Below are 16857 nucleotides of genomic sequence, written 5' to 3'. Positions count from 1 at the left end.
TCATCACCCATGGCCTTGATGGCAGTTGGTAAAATAGGTCATTCAAAACAGATGTTTAACGGGCCCGTCCGAAGAAATTATGATATCATTCAACTACATCTACCAATCTTAGCTCCTTGGTGAATTTCAGTAGTTTCCCAAGCCGCATCATTATCAACGGAAATTAACGTATATTAACATATAGTTCCGGCAGGTTAAACAAAAAATGATCTAATGAGTATCAACGTTGATTCTACGTAACGTTAGCCTCCATAGCAGGCTCTCCAGGCCTTTTGCTGGTGACTTCTTTTAGGCTGGGCCGCTGGGTCGTTTGTGCAGCCAGCCCGTAACCATTAGACCTAGTGGTTATTACATATAAGCCCCAAAAAGGCCCATAGAGTCTGATATGGAGGCTAGATTCTACGTACGATGAAACGCATTTCCGGGCAGAAAGATCCAGGTGAACACATGCCAGCACCATGGAGAGGACCAGCGCGTGCAGTACCGAATCCGGACGCTTGGTGTCGTTAGTACTTACCCGTCAGTTGCTGATCTTTCGGCCTAACGGACAGTCTGAACTTAAATTCATATTTCGCTTCTTCTACCAGTTCTGTGGTTTATAATACCCTGTCTATTATGTGATATTGTACTGATGTACACATTGCACTACATGTATCTATAGGATCACAGGAAGAATAGCTTTCATATCTGTCAAGATACATATATAACTTGAGAACTTCTATACGGATTATGATGATATCTGGTATGCAGGTATGTGGTAGGAATACTCGGGACAAGTTAAATTAGTGAAGCTGTTTTGATTTTAGGCCCTCTAAAGAGTGAACTTGGTACTGCAGTAGTACCTTCAGGTTTTGTATCTTTTGTCTTGGACATGGTATGGTTTTGATGTTTTGGTGGCAGATATCTAAAAGATATGTCCACCCTTGCACTTATCTAGGCTTCTACATGAATTTGCGTATGTGTGTACCTTAAATTATCTTTATATAATTATGAGATAGGTGAAAGGATGCACAAACATATTTGCACAATTGAAACATAGTGTTCATCAAATGAAATTCATTCTGCAAAATAAATTCTTTTATTAATCTTCTTGACAACAACTGTGTGTGAGAAGTCTCCCATCATGGTAATGATTATATAATAAGCACAACATCCTTATCTGAATGAATGTACACATTTGGACACATAACTATACATGTCATTCAATACCTTTAACATGACTTCTGCAGTTATCAAGAATACAACACTGGGTATTCCGTATCACCCGAGGTACCAGCCCGACCGCGGGTCGGATCGCCCGACGGCCGTACACGTGTTGTATTTTATTTATGTCATACCTTGGTCATACCCACCCGAGAAAACACACATTTCAATGCGGAATGCGCCAGAAGTTGAGGGAGTTTTGTGTCCTCGAACAAGAAACTGTAGCAACATTGATTCCAATCTCCGAATCCGGTATTCGAATTTCCGACGGCCGTGCAACCGGCGCGCTCGAAATGCGTTTGAAATATTCTATGGAAGCCTGTGTGATAACACTCTCGAACCCTATGTGGTCCGGATAGTTATCACACGGTCCGGAACACCTGTATCAGGCCCAGGCATGACATAAATGCTAGTACATAACAATCATACAGCCATTATCTTAGTGTTGGAGTATAATCAAAAAGTTTCGACATTTTAATAAAAGTGTACGATTTGCAACAAAAGTTAATCAGATGTAGTTTGATACATGCAAGTCTTTAACAATGTTTCTCTATTGTGGCACAAAACTGGCAAAAGTCACAGCTCCAAGCCTCTCAATTATACTTCCCTGCATATCAACAATAACTGAATGAGAAAACTACTTAACGAATTCAGCAGTATTGACTAATCAAAATGAAAATGGCAATAACATCATCCTCGCATTAGGTGATTCATCATTCATCACTTGACTTTACCCGACAAGCGTAGTTTCATGTTTTGTCCAATAAGGCCATGTTGGTTTGATTATATGGATGACATCCGCGCATACATCAATTTTTGGAAAACAGATCATAATTTCCTAGAATGCCAAAGTCAATTCCAAAGTCAAAGAGGAAGTTTTGAAAGACCAAAAATAAAGAACCTATATTTCTGTACACCATACACCATGTACTAGGTGTGTTGTTCATCCTTCCTGACCACGTATACTTCATAATGAAGGCAACTTTTTTTTTGGCCAAACTATAATTTTTATTTGCACACTTGCATCAGTTTTGGGGTCCCTAGAGCATGTCAACCATATAATCAAGGAGTATAACCTCCTTGATATAATACCTCCTTGATATAATCAAATCTCATGGCCTAATTTGCAGAATATACAATAGTGGAACTCAAAATATTTGATGGGTCGAGTTTTCATACAGGGCTACCTACTTGGTCCCAGTTACTTTGCAACTACTTCTATCCTGCGGATATCTTATAGGATACTGTGAGGGAAAGTTAAAAACAAGTTTTTTCTGCTGGTATAAAACACATTGGGCCAATGTGGCCAACATTTCAAGTCACCTGGGTCACTGGTATAATGCATATTCAAGTACTTCAATCTGCAATTCTTATAAAGATGGTCAGGGCATTCAACATTGTGCCAGTAACTAATATAGTTACTGTGAATACTGTCACAATGGCATATTTTGTACCACTGTCAACTCTGGAACTCTTAGTGACGAAAGTAACACGGAATGAGTTTTTTAAAAATATGCACTAGTTAATATCTAAATACTAATTTCCTATAATAGTAACTTCCAGAATATAGGGCAGTTAATGTTGTATTCTAGTCTTTCAAGCATTTTATAAGTCAAATGTTAGGCAAATTTAAATATGTATGACAATGCTAAGACTCTAGCACACAAAAGCCTGCATTTGATAATTGCCTGTTACTTCTGTGTTTCAAGAAGTCTCAGTCCTCACTGCACTCTTTAACTGACTTTCTGCAGTTAGGGCAGCTGTCGGTCTGAAAATGGTAAAGCATTTAGTTAATCTTAAATATCATGGAAATTCTCAAACACCCAATAAGCTTCAATATTGACCAACAAAACTCCCTCCAAAAAGATAATAAAACCCTAAGGCTTGCTATTAGTATAGTTCTCTAAAGTGTTTCTGTAACTCTCAAGTAAATATTCAAAAGAAAACCTTGAACTATACCTCTAAAAAGAAATAGAAATCCGACGACTGCAATACAGCAGCTACTGTAGTTTAACAGCTAGCTTTAACTGCAAAGGAGACATTTATAGGTAAAAGTAGGTAAAGGTAGTCCAATAGCCCTCTTGAAGCTGTAATTATAAGGGCAGTGTCTAGGGTATGGTATTGAAAGGCGGAGCCCAACCATCTCCTTTCACCCCCTTTTACCTCCCAACCAAAGTCAGAAACCCATTTACGCCTGAGTGGAGTCAGGAAAGTCGTATAAATCGCTTTTCCCAAGGGCATAACATTTGTGGCATGTTCGAACATTTGTGGCATATTCGAACCCAGGACCACTGGGTTCTGGACCAAACATCTAACTGTTACGCCAAAACATGAGGTCACACCTTTAGGGCCTGGTTCATTCTGCAACATCTCAATAAACACAATTAAAACTCACTTCAGCTATCCAACGATACAGACAGACTGGGTGGAACAGATGATGGCAGGGTGTTATAACGAGCTGACCTCTTTCCTCTTTACAGATGGTACACCTGGAGTCTCCATACTCTGTAAAAATAATAATAAAGCTAAGCCATCAGAGGATCATGCTGGTCATTTGGTCTTCAGATGTTCCCTGTTGTTCTAAAATTCATCCGTAAAGATAACAGCATGTAAATATCAAGACCCTCTGGAAACAGCATGAAACAAAATAAGAAGAGTGAAAAAAGGAGATCTTAAGAGGGAGTCCGTCTTGCACCTTTCGAAGTGCAAGTAAGTAAGAAATTAGTAATACATGTATCAACTTTAACAAAGCAAAGCATTAGATCGACATAGTAGCTACAATTCTAATTAGAACAGAGGTTTAGAAACATAGGACAAGCTTGTCACTTCAATACCATTTCAATATCTTTGTAACCTTTAGTACAGTTGAACCAAACATTTGGCTATCAATTCTCTATTTGGTATTAAGGAGAAGCTTAAACAGCGCACACTTGTAATATACAGGACAGCCTGATACTGTAGCATACTACATGTAGTACCCTGCTCTTCTGCAGTAGCTGGGTGGCCGGTTGGTGGTTGGGCTGGACCAGCGTGGCTGCCCTGTGCTGGAGATGAAGCCTCATGCTGCTGCTGAGGACCATGGGATCCTTCCAACACACATGTCTGTATACTGCTGTCACCAGCGTTCTAGTAGAAATCCACATTCAGTCCATGAAGACTTCAAAAGTACAGTCTTTCAAACTAATGATACATCTTTCTATCAGTTTTAATCTTTTCAGTCAGTTTACAAAGCCTGACTATAATTCCTGATGGTGACATCTGAGAGCAACAGTCTCTAAGCAAATTTAGTGTTTAACATTGGTTACAACAGAATGCTCCAAAACATTGTTTTTTTTTTTAAATTCTGCCATTTCATCAAAAATAAAGTCTAGTAAAAATTTAGCAAGAGATCAGGTATTGATTATAAGTTAACTACATAATATTGATTGCTTTACTTCTGTACTATGTTAGTGCCTATTGATAGTAATATATATAGTAGTTGGCAAAGTATTAGTACCTCTTCTTGATCGTCTGGTGGTTGCAAGATGGGGTCTTGACCATCAGTCTAGGGGAAAAATATCAGACATTAATGTAAAGCTTGCTTGAAACCATTAAAAAATCTATGATGAATTGAATGATATCCAATGAGATTTGTCATTGTCATTTTTTTTTTCAAAATGTATTTTTTGTCTTTTTCAGGCACCTTAAAGTTAAAATTGACACATTCAACTTGGCAGCTCAATATGTCTATAATAATAGAAGTTCAACATATTGACATGTGGCCAAACTCACTTAGATATACTTGACTCCATATTTGATACAATTTATGGAGGGATGGTAAATAAGGTGATAACTGGATTAGAGCTGAGGTAATGTAGTTCCGTATGCAAAGCCAGAGTATTATGATACGAAACAAAAACTCACCCAATGGACTCTCCATTCTCCATCCCCATCTCGTGCTGGTTGAACCTGTACAGTGGTTGGTCCTGATGAACTTGAACCCTGGTCGTGAGGCAACCCCAAGAAGGAGTCCCAGGGAATAAGTGCTCCTCCTGGCCACCTTAGAGTGAAATCTCTCAAGTCTGTCCACTCCCGAACCTGCTTGGGAAAAATTTCCATCTTTAGGGTTGTGTCATATACATGTAGGAATGGAATTTTAAGTTGTCTTTTGTCTTATTTAATGACTTTTTGACTCGTCATTGCTATTTTGGCTATGAACACACTTTTCATTGTTTTCACAATGTTGTGAAAGTCTACGTCAAAGTTTAAAATGAATAATATCAAATGTAGTCTACATTATATGTACCTTTCAACCTTTATATCAGAAATGTCCCAGATGCTTCAAAGAAAGGGGAACAGACAGATTGAGAATAATAGAGATTGAGTCTGTTAAAATTCATGCATTGAAAAAGGCATAAAAAAAGATCAAGGACAGATTTTTGCAGGCATCGATCACAAAGGTCTCAATCTGAATGTAACATGCAGTTAGGTTCACGTCATTCTAAACAGTTTGGAGGTTCACATGGAATGGCCAATGAAAATGAAAGGGATTTCATTCACTTCCGCTATACTAAATCCATTCTAAACAGCGACAAACTCTGTTCATTTTTCAATTCAGAACAATCACAGTTGATCAAATGAATGCAGAACAGGTCTGTGATGTTACAGCAAAAACTTGCTATACAATTAATTGCTTCCTTCTGGCACATTCCATCCTACAGTGTCCCACAATTATATACATCAATGTGAGTTTTCTCAATTACATGTAAAAGCTTACTCTGGTTGCAATCCCCAGAGCCTGATTCTGGACTAGTCTGGGTCCTGCTAACAGTGTGCTCAGGATCGTGTGTCCATTGTTGTCCTCTATTACCACCCTGTGTCCTATGTTGATAAAAATAGTAAGAGTTATGGTTACACATCATGTATGTCAAAACGAATGGCAACTTTCATAAAGCAGGAAAAACATATTTTATACTAACGTAACATGACCAATTAATGTGCAGGACCAGTTTACGTCCAGTTTGGGTCATGTCCACATGTCGCGGTGTATTATGCCAAAGCTTGTTCTCATGAGCAATAAAGAACGTCATAAGTATGATCTTTAGCCATCTCTCTCTTTTGTACAAAACAAGGAAAAAGGTTTACGTCCAGCGACATAACAGAACAAACTCCTGAACCAGTAACAACAAGTTGCACGGAAGTGTCACCCTTGACGTATTTCATATGTAATTCGACACCGCGTACTTCATCATGTTTTTCTAACTTACACGATAGTTAGAATCTTTTAAAAGTAGCTGACGTTAAACCTTTCTTTGATTTTCAGACTATCCATCCTGGTAATTCAAGGTTTGAAACTCTTACCAGTTTTAGGAAGGTTTGATACAACCTAGCGTCCCCGCCCCAGTGGTACATTTTTGCACGGCATAACATCTTGGCCATTCCTTTATCACGTACACACCACGTGCCGTGCATGTCGGTGAATTCACTGCCCAACATTGTTTTCTTCCATCACGTCTATCATTTGTCTGTAGACTACTAGTACTTTTTCTGGTCTATGTTCTTCAAACATAGCACTAGAAGGGAAAAGACTGAAGTGGATGATAATAGGTAAGCTTAGCACAATTCTACATCATATACATCAGTATATATAGTACATGCTTGCACAGCGTTAAACAGGCGGAGAAAAACTTACAGACCATGCATTTTCTTTTTAGAAGAGCTGATATTTCTGCCCATGGGTTTAACATTTGGCTCTGTCCGCGTGGTTTTAAGATAAATACATTTTGAATAAATTGGACGATAATTGGTCATGTTACGCTATAGCTACAATGTATTAAGGTAACAATGACTAACTAAGGTTGGTATCAGTAACACTGTCAATACGCAGTAATCAATCTATCTAGAAGTACATATACAAGTTAGTAACCGACTTTATACTAAGCATGAGTTCTTAATTCTGATTATTTCACATTTTAAAATACACCTGAACGATTCTTGTGAAAAAAGATGTTCCTAACCTTGAGCATGAAACTGTGTCAACTGTACCTCCAAGTCAAGAGATGGTGGGGGTGATGGATCTAAGAAAATATCAAGTTACATAAATGTACATTCTTGAAATGAATAATATTAAAAAACTGTGCATCTTTCCTCTAAGAGTCATCCTATACTGCGTTTACCAGAATTTTTTAATGCAATACTCTGTGAAAACTTAAAGTTTAACCATTATCTATGACAGCATTATATTATTCATAATCAACAGATTTTAAAACTGGATAACATTTTTGTGGGATTACAATTTTTATCTCCATTTTTCTTCCATGATAAAAGTTATCCATGGGGTTATCAAAGCTGAACAACCAACCAACCAACCAACCAACCAACCAACCAACCAACCAACCAACCAACCAACCGACTGACCAACAAACACAAACATTTGTTTCCCCTTTTCCAGTTTAATGACTAGAACTTGAAAAATGTTTGATCTTGACTACAGAATTAACCTCAATCAGTGCAATGAGGAAAAGAGACAAATCTGTACCAGACAACTCGTCATACAACTCCTCATGATCAGGTTCTTGAAAGTCAAATACGTGTAGGTTGCGCCTCGGATAACTTTCATCCTAAAAAACATGGGAAAAACATTGTAGTTCAGAAATGTTAAATAAAATGCACAGTATTGGTTTTGAAATAAGTTTGAGATCGTCTAATTAAAAGTTCAAGAACGATATCGTATTTCAACCATTTATTATTTAAGCACCACAAATATTATGGCAACCTGGCCCTAATTGGTCATGATCACTGATGCTGGATGTGTATGCTATAATAAAACATCTCCTTTCCATTGATGAAGGCTAGACATCAATTAAGGTAATAAGATACACCATACAAAAGTCAATTACTCATTGTCATGAAGCAACTGGATAGATTTATTTAATGGTCAAACATTTCAGACCGCATCTTAACTATCTTTTGTCAGTCACTGAGTAATATTGGTATAGCGTATTTCCATTTCAATATTTCACATTAACATACCTCCAGATGCATAAAGGCAGGTGGTCCATAGGGAGGAAAATGTGAGGGAACTGTCAACTCCTCATCTTGTAGCTGAAATTAAGATGGAAAGAAATGTTATTAGTATTATGCACAGCCAACGTGCAATGTTATGCACAATCTTGACATGCCCAAACCAGACAGAGGGAGCAAAATATTCAAAGATTTAAAATGACTTAAACTTTAAATTAGCAACCCTCACTACTAAATCTCAAAGCACATTTAGTACAATACAGTCAAACCTGTACCCCCTCTACAAAAGGACCATCTGGCCGATGTGGCCACTTTTTTGTGGGCACATTAGTATCAAATCAGCATCTTGTCTGTGAAATGGTATAATAGTGACCACCTGTCCACATAGACCTGATTTTTTCTGTCAAGTGTGTGGTCATTTTGAGCAGTTTTGACAGTATTTTGTGTGGTTTAATTTTACAGTGACGTTATAGCATTGCTATATGGGTTTACATCGATATGAAGATATTTATTCAGCTCACCTCTACTATCAGCTCACCGACTGAATCTCTCTGTTCACCTTGCACACTGTGGCTGCTGGTTGGGTCTGGAATACTGGCGTAGTCATCAGTTGGGCCCTTCACATTTCCAGATGGACATACTTCACCTCCTACAGCACCTTCCTCTGAAGGCTGCTCTGCATCATCAGTAACTGCTACTCGTGGTGTTTGGACTGGCCCATGGCTACTACACCGTCCCAAGAGGTCTGGTTCATCAGTTTGTGTTGCTGCCTCTGCGTTGTTTCCTTCTCGAGCCACCCCATCGTCACTTTCCTCTTCTGGTGGTCGCCCAAAGTGCAACTCTTCATAACTCTTGTGTGGGCCAACTTGCAAAGAAAGATTTGTTGCTGGGGTTTCATGTCTGTAACTATCGCCATGACAAAATACACGGGAGGGAAGACTTTGACCTTGCCGTGAGGAAGAACCTGGGAAGTGTCCATCAAATGTGTTTTGAAAGTCCTCGTCAAAATCTTCATCTTCCTTTTTCCGGTCTAATTCAGGTATCTCTTCCTGACAGGGATTGGTCATTTCCAGTGCTGATGTAGACTCTTTAATATTTCTGTTGCTTTCCTCTTCTAGCTCTGCATGGTCAGAGTTGAGATCTAGGTTTGGCTTATCTGTTATCGGGGTCATGGTCGTTACACTGCAACCAACTGTTGCAGGCGAACGGCTGACCGCTGACAAGGGGAATAATCTCCCTGTCAATGATGTTCCCCTTGTCAACTTTTCCTTGTCATTTACATGTACAGCTGACAACACTTTATCTTCATGGAGCTGCATAGCAAGTGTGGCACTACTTCTGTCATTGTTATCACTGGCCTTTTCCTTGTTGGAATCCGTAAGTGGGCTTTCTTCAGTATCAGCTGAGACAGATTCAGACGATGCAACTTGATCCTCATCCTTAACTGACTCAGAGTCATCAATACTGGCTAACACTGTTCTGGATCTTGAGACTAGGTCCATCCAACACCTATGGAGATCTGAAACCTCTCGTAAATACATTTTCTTCTTTCGGTCCTGTGCAATGGAGATCTTCTTTCTTAATTGATCATCATTCAGCTGTCTTTTCAAGTCGCTTTCCAAAGAAGCCACACAGTCCATTGTCTGTACTGCTTGTGCTATGATGTTATCAACATGACTGTTGTTGGTTGGTGCAGAAGCAGCCACTGTTGCAGCACTGTTTCCTGATGGTCCTTGGTTGCGCTGATCTAAGGCAAACTGAATCATGCGCCATGATTCTGGGGGAAGTTGGGCATGCTGTCGGAGATTCTGTAACTTGTGTAAGGTTGGTCCAATTTCCTGGGGGTCACTGAGTGCTTGCTCAGTCAACTGCAAGAGGTCAGGAGACGATCCTTTGCTAGGCTGCACTGCCTTGCTCTGTTCTTCATTTCCCCCGACAGCACCATCTTCTTCATTTCCAGTACCAATTTGGGGACTATCTTCTTCATCTACCCTCTGATCATCACTAGTGTCTGCTACTTCCTGATTCTCTGACTGACTCGGAAGGGTCACTTCAATTTCGGTTTCATTGTTGGAAGAAAGCTGCATTGTTGTTTGTTCCAGGTGCCGGCAGCCTTCAAATGCCACAGTTGCAGGCTTGCTTGACCCTTCTTTTGTGTCTGCCATTTCAATTAATGTTTTGCTTTGTTTCAAGGTAGGAGTCTAATTATGAAAGTTTCTTCTTGGATGCTGTATACCCCAAACTGGCTTGGGCAGGCCTCTGTTACAGATCTAGAGGGAACTGTTTTGGAGTGATACTGCACAGCGCAGCTATTGTTTAGGTATTGGAGGAACTTTGGATCTGATATTTGAGTGGTAGAGAAGTAATTAGACTGTTATGGAAAGTCTGGAGTATCTGTAATACTAACAGTTCTTGTGGAAAGTGATGGTTTTAATGAGCTTCAATTTTCAATTTTATTTATTTAACCAGAGTACATCTCAGATCTACGGAAAAAAAAAGAGGTTGGATGATTATGATACAATTAGCTCGGGCTAGACTGTAGATATGTGGTGACCCCTAAATCTCTACTGTCTTTTTGGTCCTCCAACCTTCTTATGTTATATGATGTCTTCTAGCGCACTTCCAGGTCAGGTCTGTTTCAGAGGTGACAAGTTTTATCACTTCTTGGGTAGGTACTGCATGTACAGCTCAAGGGATGTGTCCTAAAATGTTCACCTGGTGTTTGGCTACCCTAGGGGTGACTGGCAGCTAACACAGTACAGCGATAAAACTTTCTGAGGTGCAGTCCTCTGCAGGATTCAAGTGACTTTAATCACTGAGGTCACGTGACCTCTTGGATACAGGATGTCAGCAATTGGTCAAATGTGCGAGGGATTATTGCGGTTTGTAAATAATTCCAACAGTCACCGACTCTCGATTGAATGTTCCTATCTGACCTTGTGATCAGAATTTTTGATAGATGGAATAGATTTATCCTGTTGGGGTTGCCACTGTGTCTGACTATGCTGTGATCTGCAAGAAGTAAAGATGAAACATGTATGTTGTCAGTTAAATACAAAAGTCATGCATTTCTATACCGCCATGAATATACAAATTCAAACTCACGGCTTTAAAGTCTGTACATTATCCCTGTGACAGTATCATGCTCAAGTATCAGTCTTACAGTAGCGTGACTGTGTAGTTCAGTGGTTAGTGGCCCTCAGTCTATCTGGACCAAGAGGTTCGAGTTTGAATCCCGGTTGTTGTCGGTCAACCAACATGCATGCTACAACTGTACTTTGCTTGGATGGAACATTCATTGTACTTGTAGTTGTAGAAAAGAGCTATGAGAATTTCCTTTATACAATGCGCCTGTACACATTAATCCATATTCTGTATATAGCGTCTGTCTTTTCGATCTGTAATGACCAGGAAGATTAGTTCAACTGGTCCCTGAGTTTATTTGAGATAAACTTGTTCGAGATCACTTTCACATTTTAGCATGTAACAAATGACTTGAGTGCCTAAATTCCCCCACTTGATTGATGGACATCAATACAGGATGACACATTGACTACAGACATGTTTAATATGTTCTGGGCGCCAGCAATTAGCTAGGGAATGTACAAGAGCGACTCTGACAGTGAACTTCTATGCACAGAACCAAACAAGAAGGCAATCTCCAAGCCACAGCAAGTGATTCCTTACAATAATGAAAATAGAGCTTGACCTTCTTCTTCCCAACATGCATTTTATGTACTGTGATCTACCCACAAACATGCATGTATACCAAATATATTATCACAATCCATCCAGAGATTCTGAAGTTATCGCTCTGCAAACTGAAACACACATGTACACAGACATGCCCAAAAAATCGCTATGACGCTACAAAGTAAACCGGAAAAAAAGACGCGACATTGACATTTTAAAATACAATTTTCATACAAATAACTTTGATAGTCTCTGTTTATATCGTAAACCAAAGCACGCTGATCAAAAACGTGTGGAGTAGGGTGCACGCCTGCACGGGGAATAATAATTTCCTGACCACTATATCCGTAGTATCGGCAGCGCGGCGGAAGAATTATTTGTTCGCAGAAGACATGTAACACGTTAAAACAACAATCATAACGTAACTTCCCTTGTCATATGTGTTTTGAGGCCACAAAATCTGTAAAACGGCAGAAATATGTCCGAAATGATTCGGTAAACAACAGCGCGAAATCGCGAAACATGGCCGCCACTCTCAGGCATGGCGACAGTAAAACTAGCAGCATATTGCGTAGTGCGGATACCGATCTTTAAAATGATACCGCAAACGCATGGAAATATTATATTTTTTGGGCAACGATAGACACACAAGGCCATATTTATTTTCAGAGGGTTCATTTTTCTAAATAATCGTAAGATTTTCCCAATTTAGGCGGTTCATCGCGGGTTTCTAGTGTCAACACGTAATGGGTAACTTCTTAGTATGTGCGGTCTGTGACGTTGAGATACTTTTACAGTCGATCTCTGTTCAATATTGTGGGATTTACCGCGGGAACTCGAAATCCGAGCGTCTCACTTTGTTTTCGACGCTATGGAGCAAAAGTTTATAGACATATTTCTTTTGTGGAAGGACAGTGTTCATATTTGTGTTTTTTTTGTGGTTGATGTCCTTAGAAAATATGATCAGGTACATTTAACTTAAGTACTCTGGTGATTTTTGTTATATGTCACTGATTGTCAGTCATAATAAAATGATATAACAATTTTCTTTGATCACTTGCTTCAAGTTCCAAGTAGAAAAAGCAGGTATCATGCACATTTTCACATGTTGAATTTGAAAGCACCGTGGCCCCCGGTTAGGGGTCATAGCGGGGAACCTATGCCCAATTTTTCAATATTACTACATTGTATTATATTTTACGAAGAGGCGAGGAAGATCATCATGATTTGAACAAGCTATGGACAGTTATTCTGTTCAATATCTATATACTTAATAGGTATGGCATAATTGACTAAATATAAGTTACCTACCTGCTTATTATCTTATTTCCCTCTGACAGTGACAGTTGTACATGTATGGACACAGTTTACCTAGCCTCGACTGTCGATTTTTGAAATTTTCCGGGGGGTACTTTTATTCCAGGGGGTACTTATATTACATTTTGAAGATTTGTCCGGGGGGTACTTCTATTCCAGGGGGTACTTCTATTTGAGAGGTTAGAGTAGGTCATCCTCAAGACTGATTTCTCTGTGTAGTGAGTAACCAACTTCATGTGTGCTAGCTAGGAGATTAAAAATGAAAGTTCATTTGTTTTTAATTTTACCCCTCCCCCCTTCTTCTCCCTTTGTCTCATCCATAAGCTAGGCTCCAGTGTGGCAACAAAAAGGTTCACAGAAGGGCCTGACACATCAGTTTTTTATCTTACAAAAATGTTGTTGTGACACGGGCTCCCTCAAAACCTGACTAGAACTAGTAGAAGTACAAAACAAACAAACATGTCACTACTGCCGCCATTTTGAACCCAATGTGTACGCTTTGCTGTGACGTCCTACGTATCAGCAACGTTATGGTGTAAACAAAGGCAAACCAGGGAATAGTACAAGCTATCCTGGGTTGACTAAACACCTTCTGAGCTTGACTACAGGTAAATGGCGTACATTCCCAAAACACAAAGAAACAAAAGCGACAAAACACGTGCCAACCTTGGGACCCTCAGCAGCCTTTCTCCGGTGTCGAACAGCCAAAAGGTCAAATGTCAGCAGTACGTCAGATCCTGTTCCGGTCAGAATCCTGAGATTGTGGTGATAAGACAATTACTATGCTATAACGTATGTTAGCTAGCAGTTATACAATAGCAACACTTTTTTGATATAAAATAACTAAAAAGTAAAATAACTTGCCAATGGACACTATACTTTGTTGCTTGTTACAACTACTCATATAGCTGAGGCTGTGTCATTTGAGAACATTTAGCTACTACATGTAGCACTCTGCTTGTGATTTATGTCTGAAAATGTGACCAAAATGTGTATAAATATAAGATAACTGCCCCAAGATGGTTGGAATAAGTGGCCTTCGGGTCTTGTTATATAGTGTCCATTGAGTAAACAAACAAAACTAACTTTTTGAACTTTGAGTCAACTAGGGTCACAGCTCACAAGGTTCTACATAATTGTAGTGCTACAGCGGGACAACAAATACTGGTAAAATTTGTACACTGGAAATGTCAAAAAAAACTACATTTAAGTTTAAATGGTTAAGAACATATTGTCGTACTAGTAGCCTCAGTTAAAGACCAAGCTTTGATTTTTTTCTCAACTATGTACAGTTTTCATTGCTTTCCAGAGCTGCGATAATATTACAACTCTGCAACCAGTCACAACCTGGTACTACCGGTAGTGGTAGTAACTACTGGTACCTATCAGGAAACTGTTTAAATCACAGCTGAGAGAAATATCCCCCCTCCCCCCCGTACAGAAAAGCTTGCAGAATCTATATAATGGTGGATTTAATCGTCTTGTGTTCAGTATCAATCATATTTAATACTGCAAGCTAATAACAAGGCTTTAAAAATCTCTTATAAATGCTTGTTAATGTAATATTTCTATCCAAAGAAATCTCGAGTGACTTAGTAACTCACTCAGTCACTTTAGTAGTTAAACTCTTTTGTATGCCATGCTGCATAAGAGTATTGCTACAGAGTTGATAACCCCTGATGAAAAATTGGAGGAATTCTAGTGAACTCAAGGGGCCATAATTTAAGAATCACAGATCACTGATACACTCTGTTACAAATCATGTTTAGATTCTTATGTTGACATACTTTCTTTGGCTTGCAAAAGATTTAATTTTATTTATCAACACGAAAGTTCAAAACATTATAAAGTTAACTCAACTCGTGTTAACAATTAAAAGCAACATCCTCGTTCTATCGGAAGAACTGACACTTAAAGTTCTTCGTCTTCAAGTCCAAGAAAACATTAAACTTTATCTGATTTCACCACATTCTCAAACGGGACAAGATGGCGGACTGTCACGAAATCGTCCAACTCAGATTTTAGTCTTTAAAATCATTTCATACTCTCACAGAAACATCTACACATGGACTGACGATAGAAAAATAGTTCAGAATGTCTTACCGGCCAAGAGTGCACCTGCCTGGGCTGATATTTCGCTGTTTATGTTGCTTTTTCTCGCAAAGACCCCGGCAGTACGACTTTCACTTTCGCGGGGAGATTGCAAATGGCTTCCCTCACCCCAGGAGAGGCTGTTGATTGACCAATCAGCGCCGAGAACGTCCCGTTAGAATTAGCCTCCACCACAGCCTTCTAGGAGTTCTAACCAAGGAGGTTGCTCTGACTAAAGGACCTTGCACTGGCGTTTATTTTGGTGGTATTTTCAACATATCGTTTGTATACCCTCTAGAAGCCTTCTTTCTGGTACAAGAACATGGCCCATATGTTGAAATTCGTGAATTAGTGCTCGCTTTAATAACAAAACGCTGCTGATGTCAGAAGGCCGGGAAGGAGGCTATTGAAAACTGTGATTTATTCAGAATCCGCTAGATGACGCTGTTGTAGTCTGAAGATAGCGCATCTCGACAGAGGATGGGGGAGGGACATTGTAATCTTCTTCTTATCATATGTAATAAGTTATTCGCATTTCTCTGAACAATTACACATTTTAAGAGTATCGATACTACCGAAATGCAACAATCCCCACAATATGAACATAGGAAAAATACCGAAACTAATGATTAAACCAACTCGATCATAACTAGTACTGTTACGCTATATCAAAATGTATTCTTGCCCTTATCGTATTGTATTAGTTATTAGGATGCTATATCAAAATGTATGCTAGCCCTTATTGTATTGTTTTATCAATTAGGATGTTAAGTTTTATTCTATACTTCTTCTTTGTATTATGTTTACGAATTCTTGCCATACTTTATACCATGTACAATTGTCGTGCAATAAAGTTCTTCGTATGTTGGAAGGCCACCATCTTTCCCACCAACTTCTATTTGGAGAATAAAACTAAAAGCAAGGACTAGCTGAAACCTTGGGGCTCTCTCAGCACGTTGGATTCATGTACAGACGAAGCCACTTAATTGCACCTCGGATAAACGCACCTTCCATTTAATTGCACCGAATCCCAATATCCAAAACGGTTCCCATTCACTGCATTGTTAGTGACTCCGCATATCTGCACCGCGCATGGTCACCAATGCCGGATAACTGCACCAATCTTTTTCAAAAATCTTCGACTGTTAACTGAAAGGGTGCGCTAAAATCGGCAAACGTAGTACAAATGAGCCGATACCTGCCGGTGTAAAGGCGCAATACCGAGTAAGAAAACAAGGCGGTCTCCATTGGCAGTTAAACGTTGATAGGAATCGTATGGGAGGTCCCGGGCGGGTCACCCGTAATCAGTAACCAAGTTTTAGTTTCAATTCCTAGTTTCATGGCGGTACATGATTTACGTAAATCGACAACTGCACTCTACGTAATGTAACACAGAAACTGTTATCCCATGAGTGGCATGACGATGTTTCAGAATGCCTCCCCTGCAACATTACGTGTGTTGTAATGCGGTAGATCGCATGGAAAAATGAAACAATGCAAAATCAAAACAGGTTCGTAGTCATTTCTTTATCCAATAACTGAGTAATTTCG

General features: G+C 39.3%; 1 protein-coding gene and 1 long non-coding RNA gene across 2 annotated transcripts; both read right to left on the bottom strand.

Moving 5' to 3' along the window:
* Window positions 1-1055: 1055 nt before the first annotated feature.
* Window positions 1056-10582, bottom strand: LOC136434166 (uncharacterized). The gene is made up of 10 exons (XM_066426933.1): window positions 8727-10582; window positions 8215-8286; window positions 7721-7802; window positions 7200-7259; window positions 5960-6063; window positions 5107-5280; window positions 4700-4747; window positions 4182-4329; window positions 3599-3708; window positions 1056-2971 (listed from the first exon to the last, which is right to left on the bottom strand). Exons 1-10 carry the CDS (start codon window positions 10368-10370, stop codon window positions 2918-2920), a joined length of 2496 nt encoding a protein of 831 aa, XP_066283030.1. The 5' UTR covers window positions 10371-10582; the 3' UTR covers window positions 1056-2917.
* A 16-nt stretch (window positions 10583-10598) lies between these two features.
* LOC136432530 (uncharacterized) lies at window positions 10599-15472 on the bottom strand. Its single transcript, XR_010755538.1, has 3 exons — window positions 15319-15472; window positions 13882-13969; window positions 10599-11217 (listed from the first exon to the last, which is right to left on the bottom strand). It is a non-coding gene; the product is annotated as an uncharacterized lncRNA (long non-coding RNA).
* Window positions 15473-16857: the final 1385 nt, after the last annotated feature.

Source organism: Branchiostoma lanceolatum, chromosome 4 (assembly GCF_035083965.1).
Source record: "Branchiostoma lanceolatum isolate klBraLanc5 chromosome 4, klBraLanc5.hap2, whole genome shotgun sequence".
Classification (NCBI taxonomy): domain Eukaryota; kingdom Metazoa; phylum Chordata; class Leptocardii; order Amphioxiformes; family Branchiostomatidae; genus Branchiostoma; species Branchiostoma lanceolatum.
The sequence above is the reverse complement of the archived record's forward strand: the minus strand, read 5'-3'. Positions and strand labels throughout refer to the sequence as shown.

Bases quoted from the DNA above. Each gene is read 5' to 3' on its own strand.
- LOC136434166 (XM_066426933.1), bottom strand. From the start codon at position 10,370: ATGGCAGACACAAAAGAAGGGTCAAGCAAGCCTGCAACTGTGGCATTT. The intron at 8,287-8,726 runs GTGAGCTGAATA...TCTTAATTTCAG, and splicing joins TCGGTGAGCTGATAGTAGAG to CTACAAGATGAGGAGTTGAC. The intron at 5,281-5,959 runs GTAAGCTTTTAC...TTTCCCAAGCAG, and splicing joins CTCTGGGGATTGCAACCAGA to GTTCGGGAGTGGACAGACTT.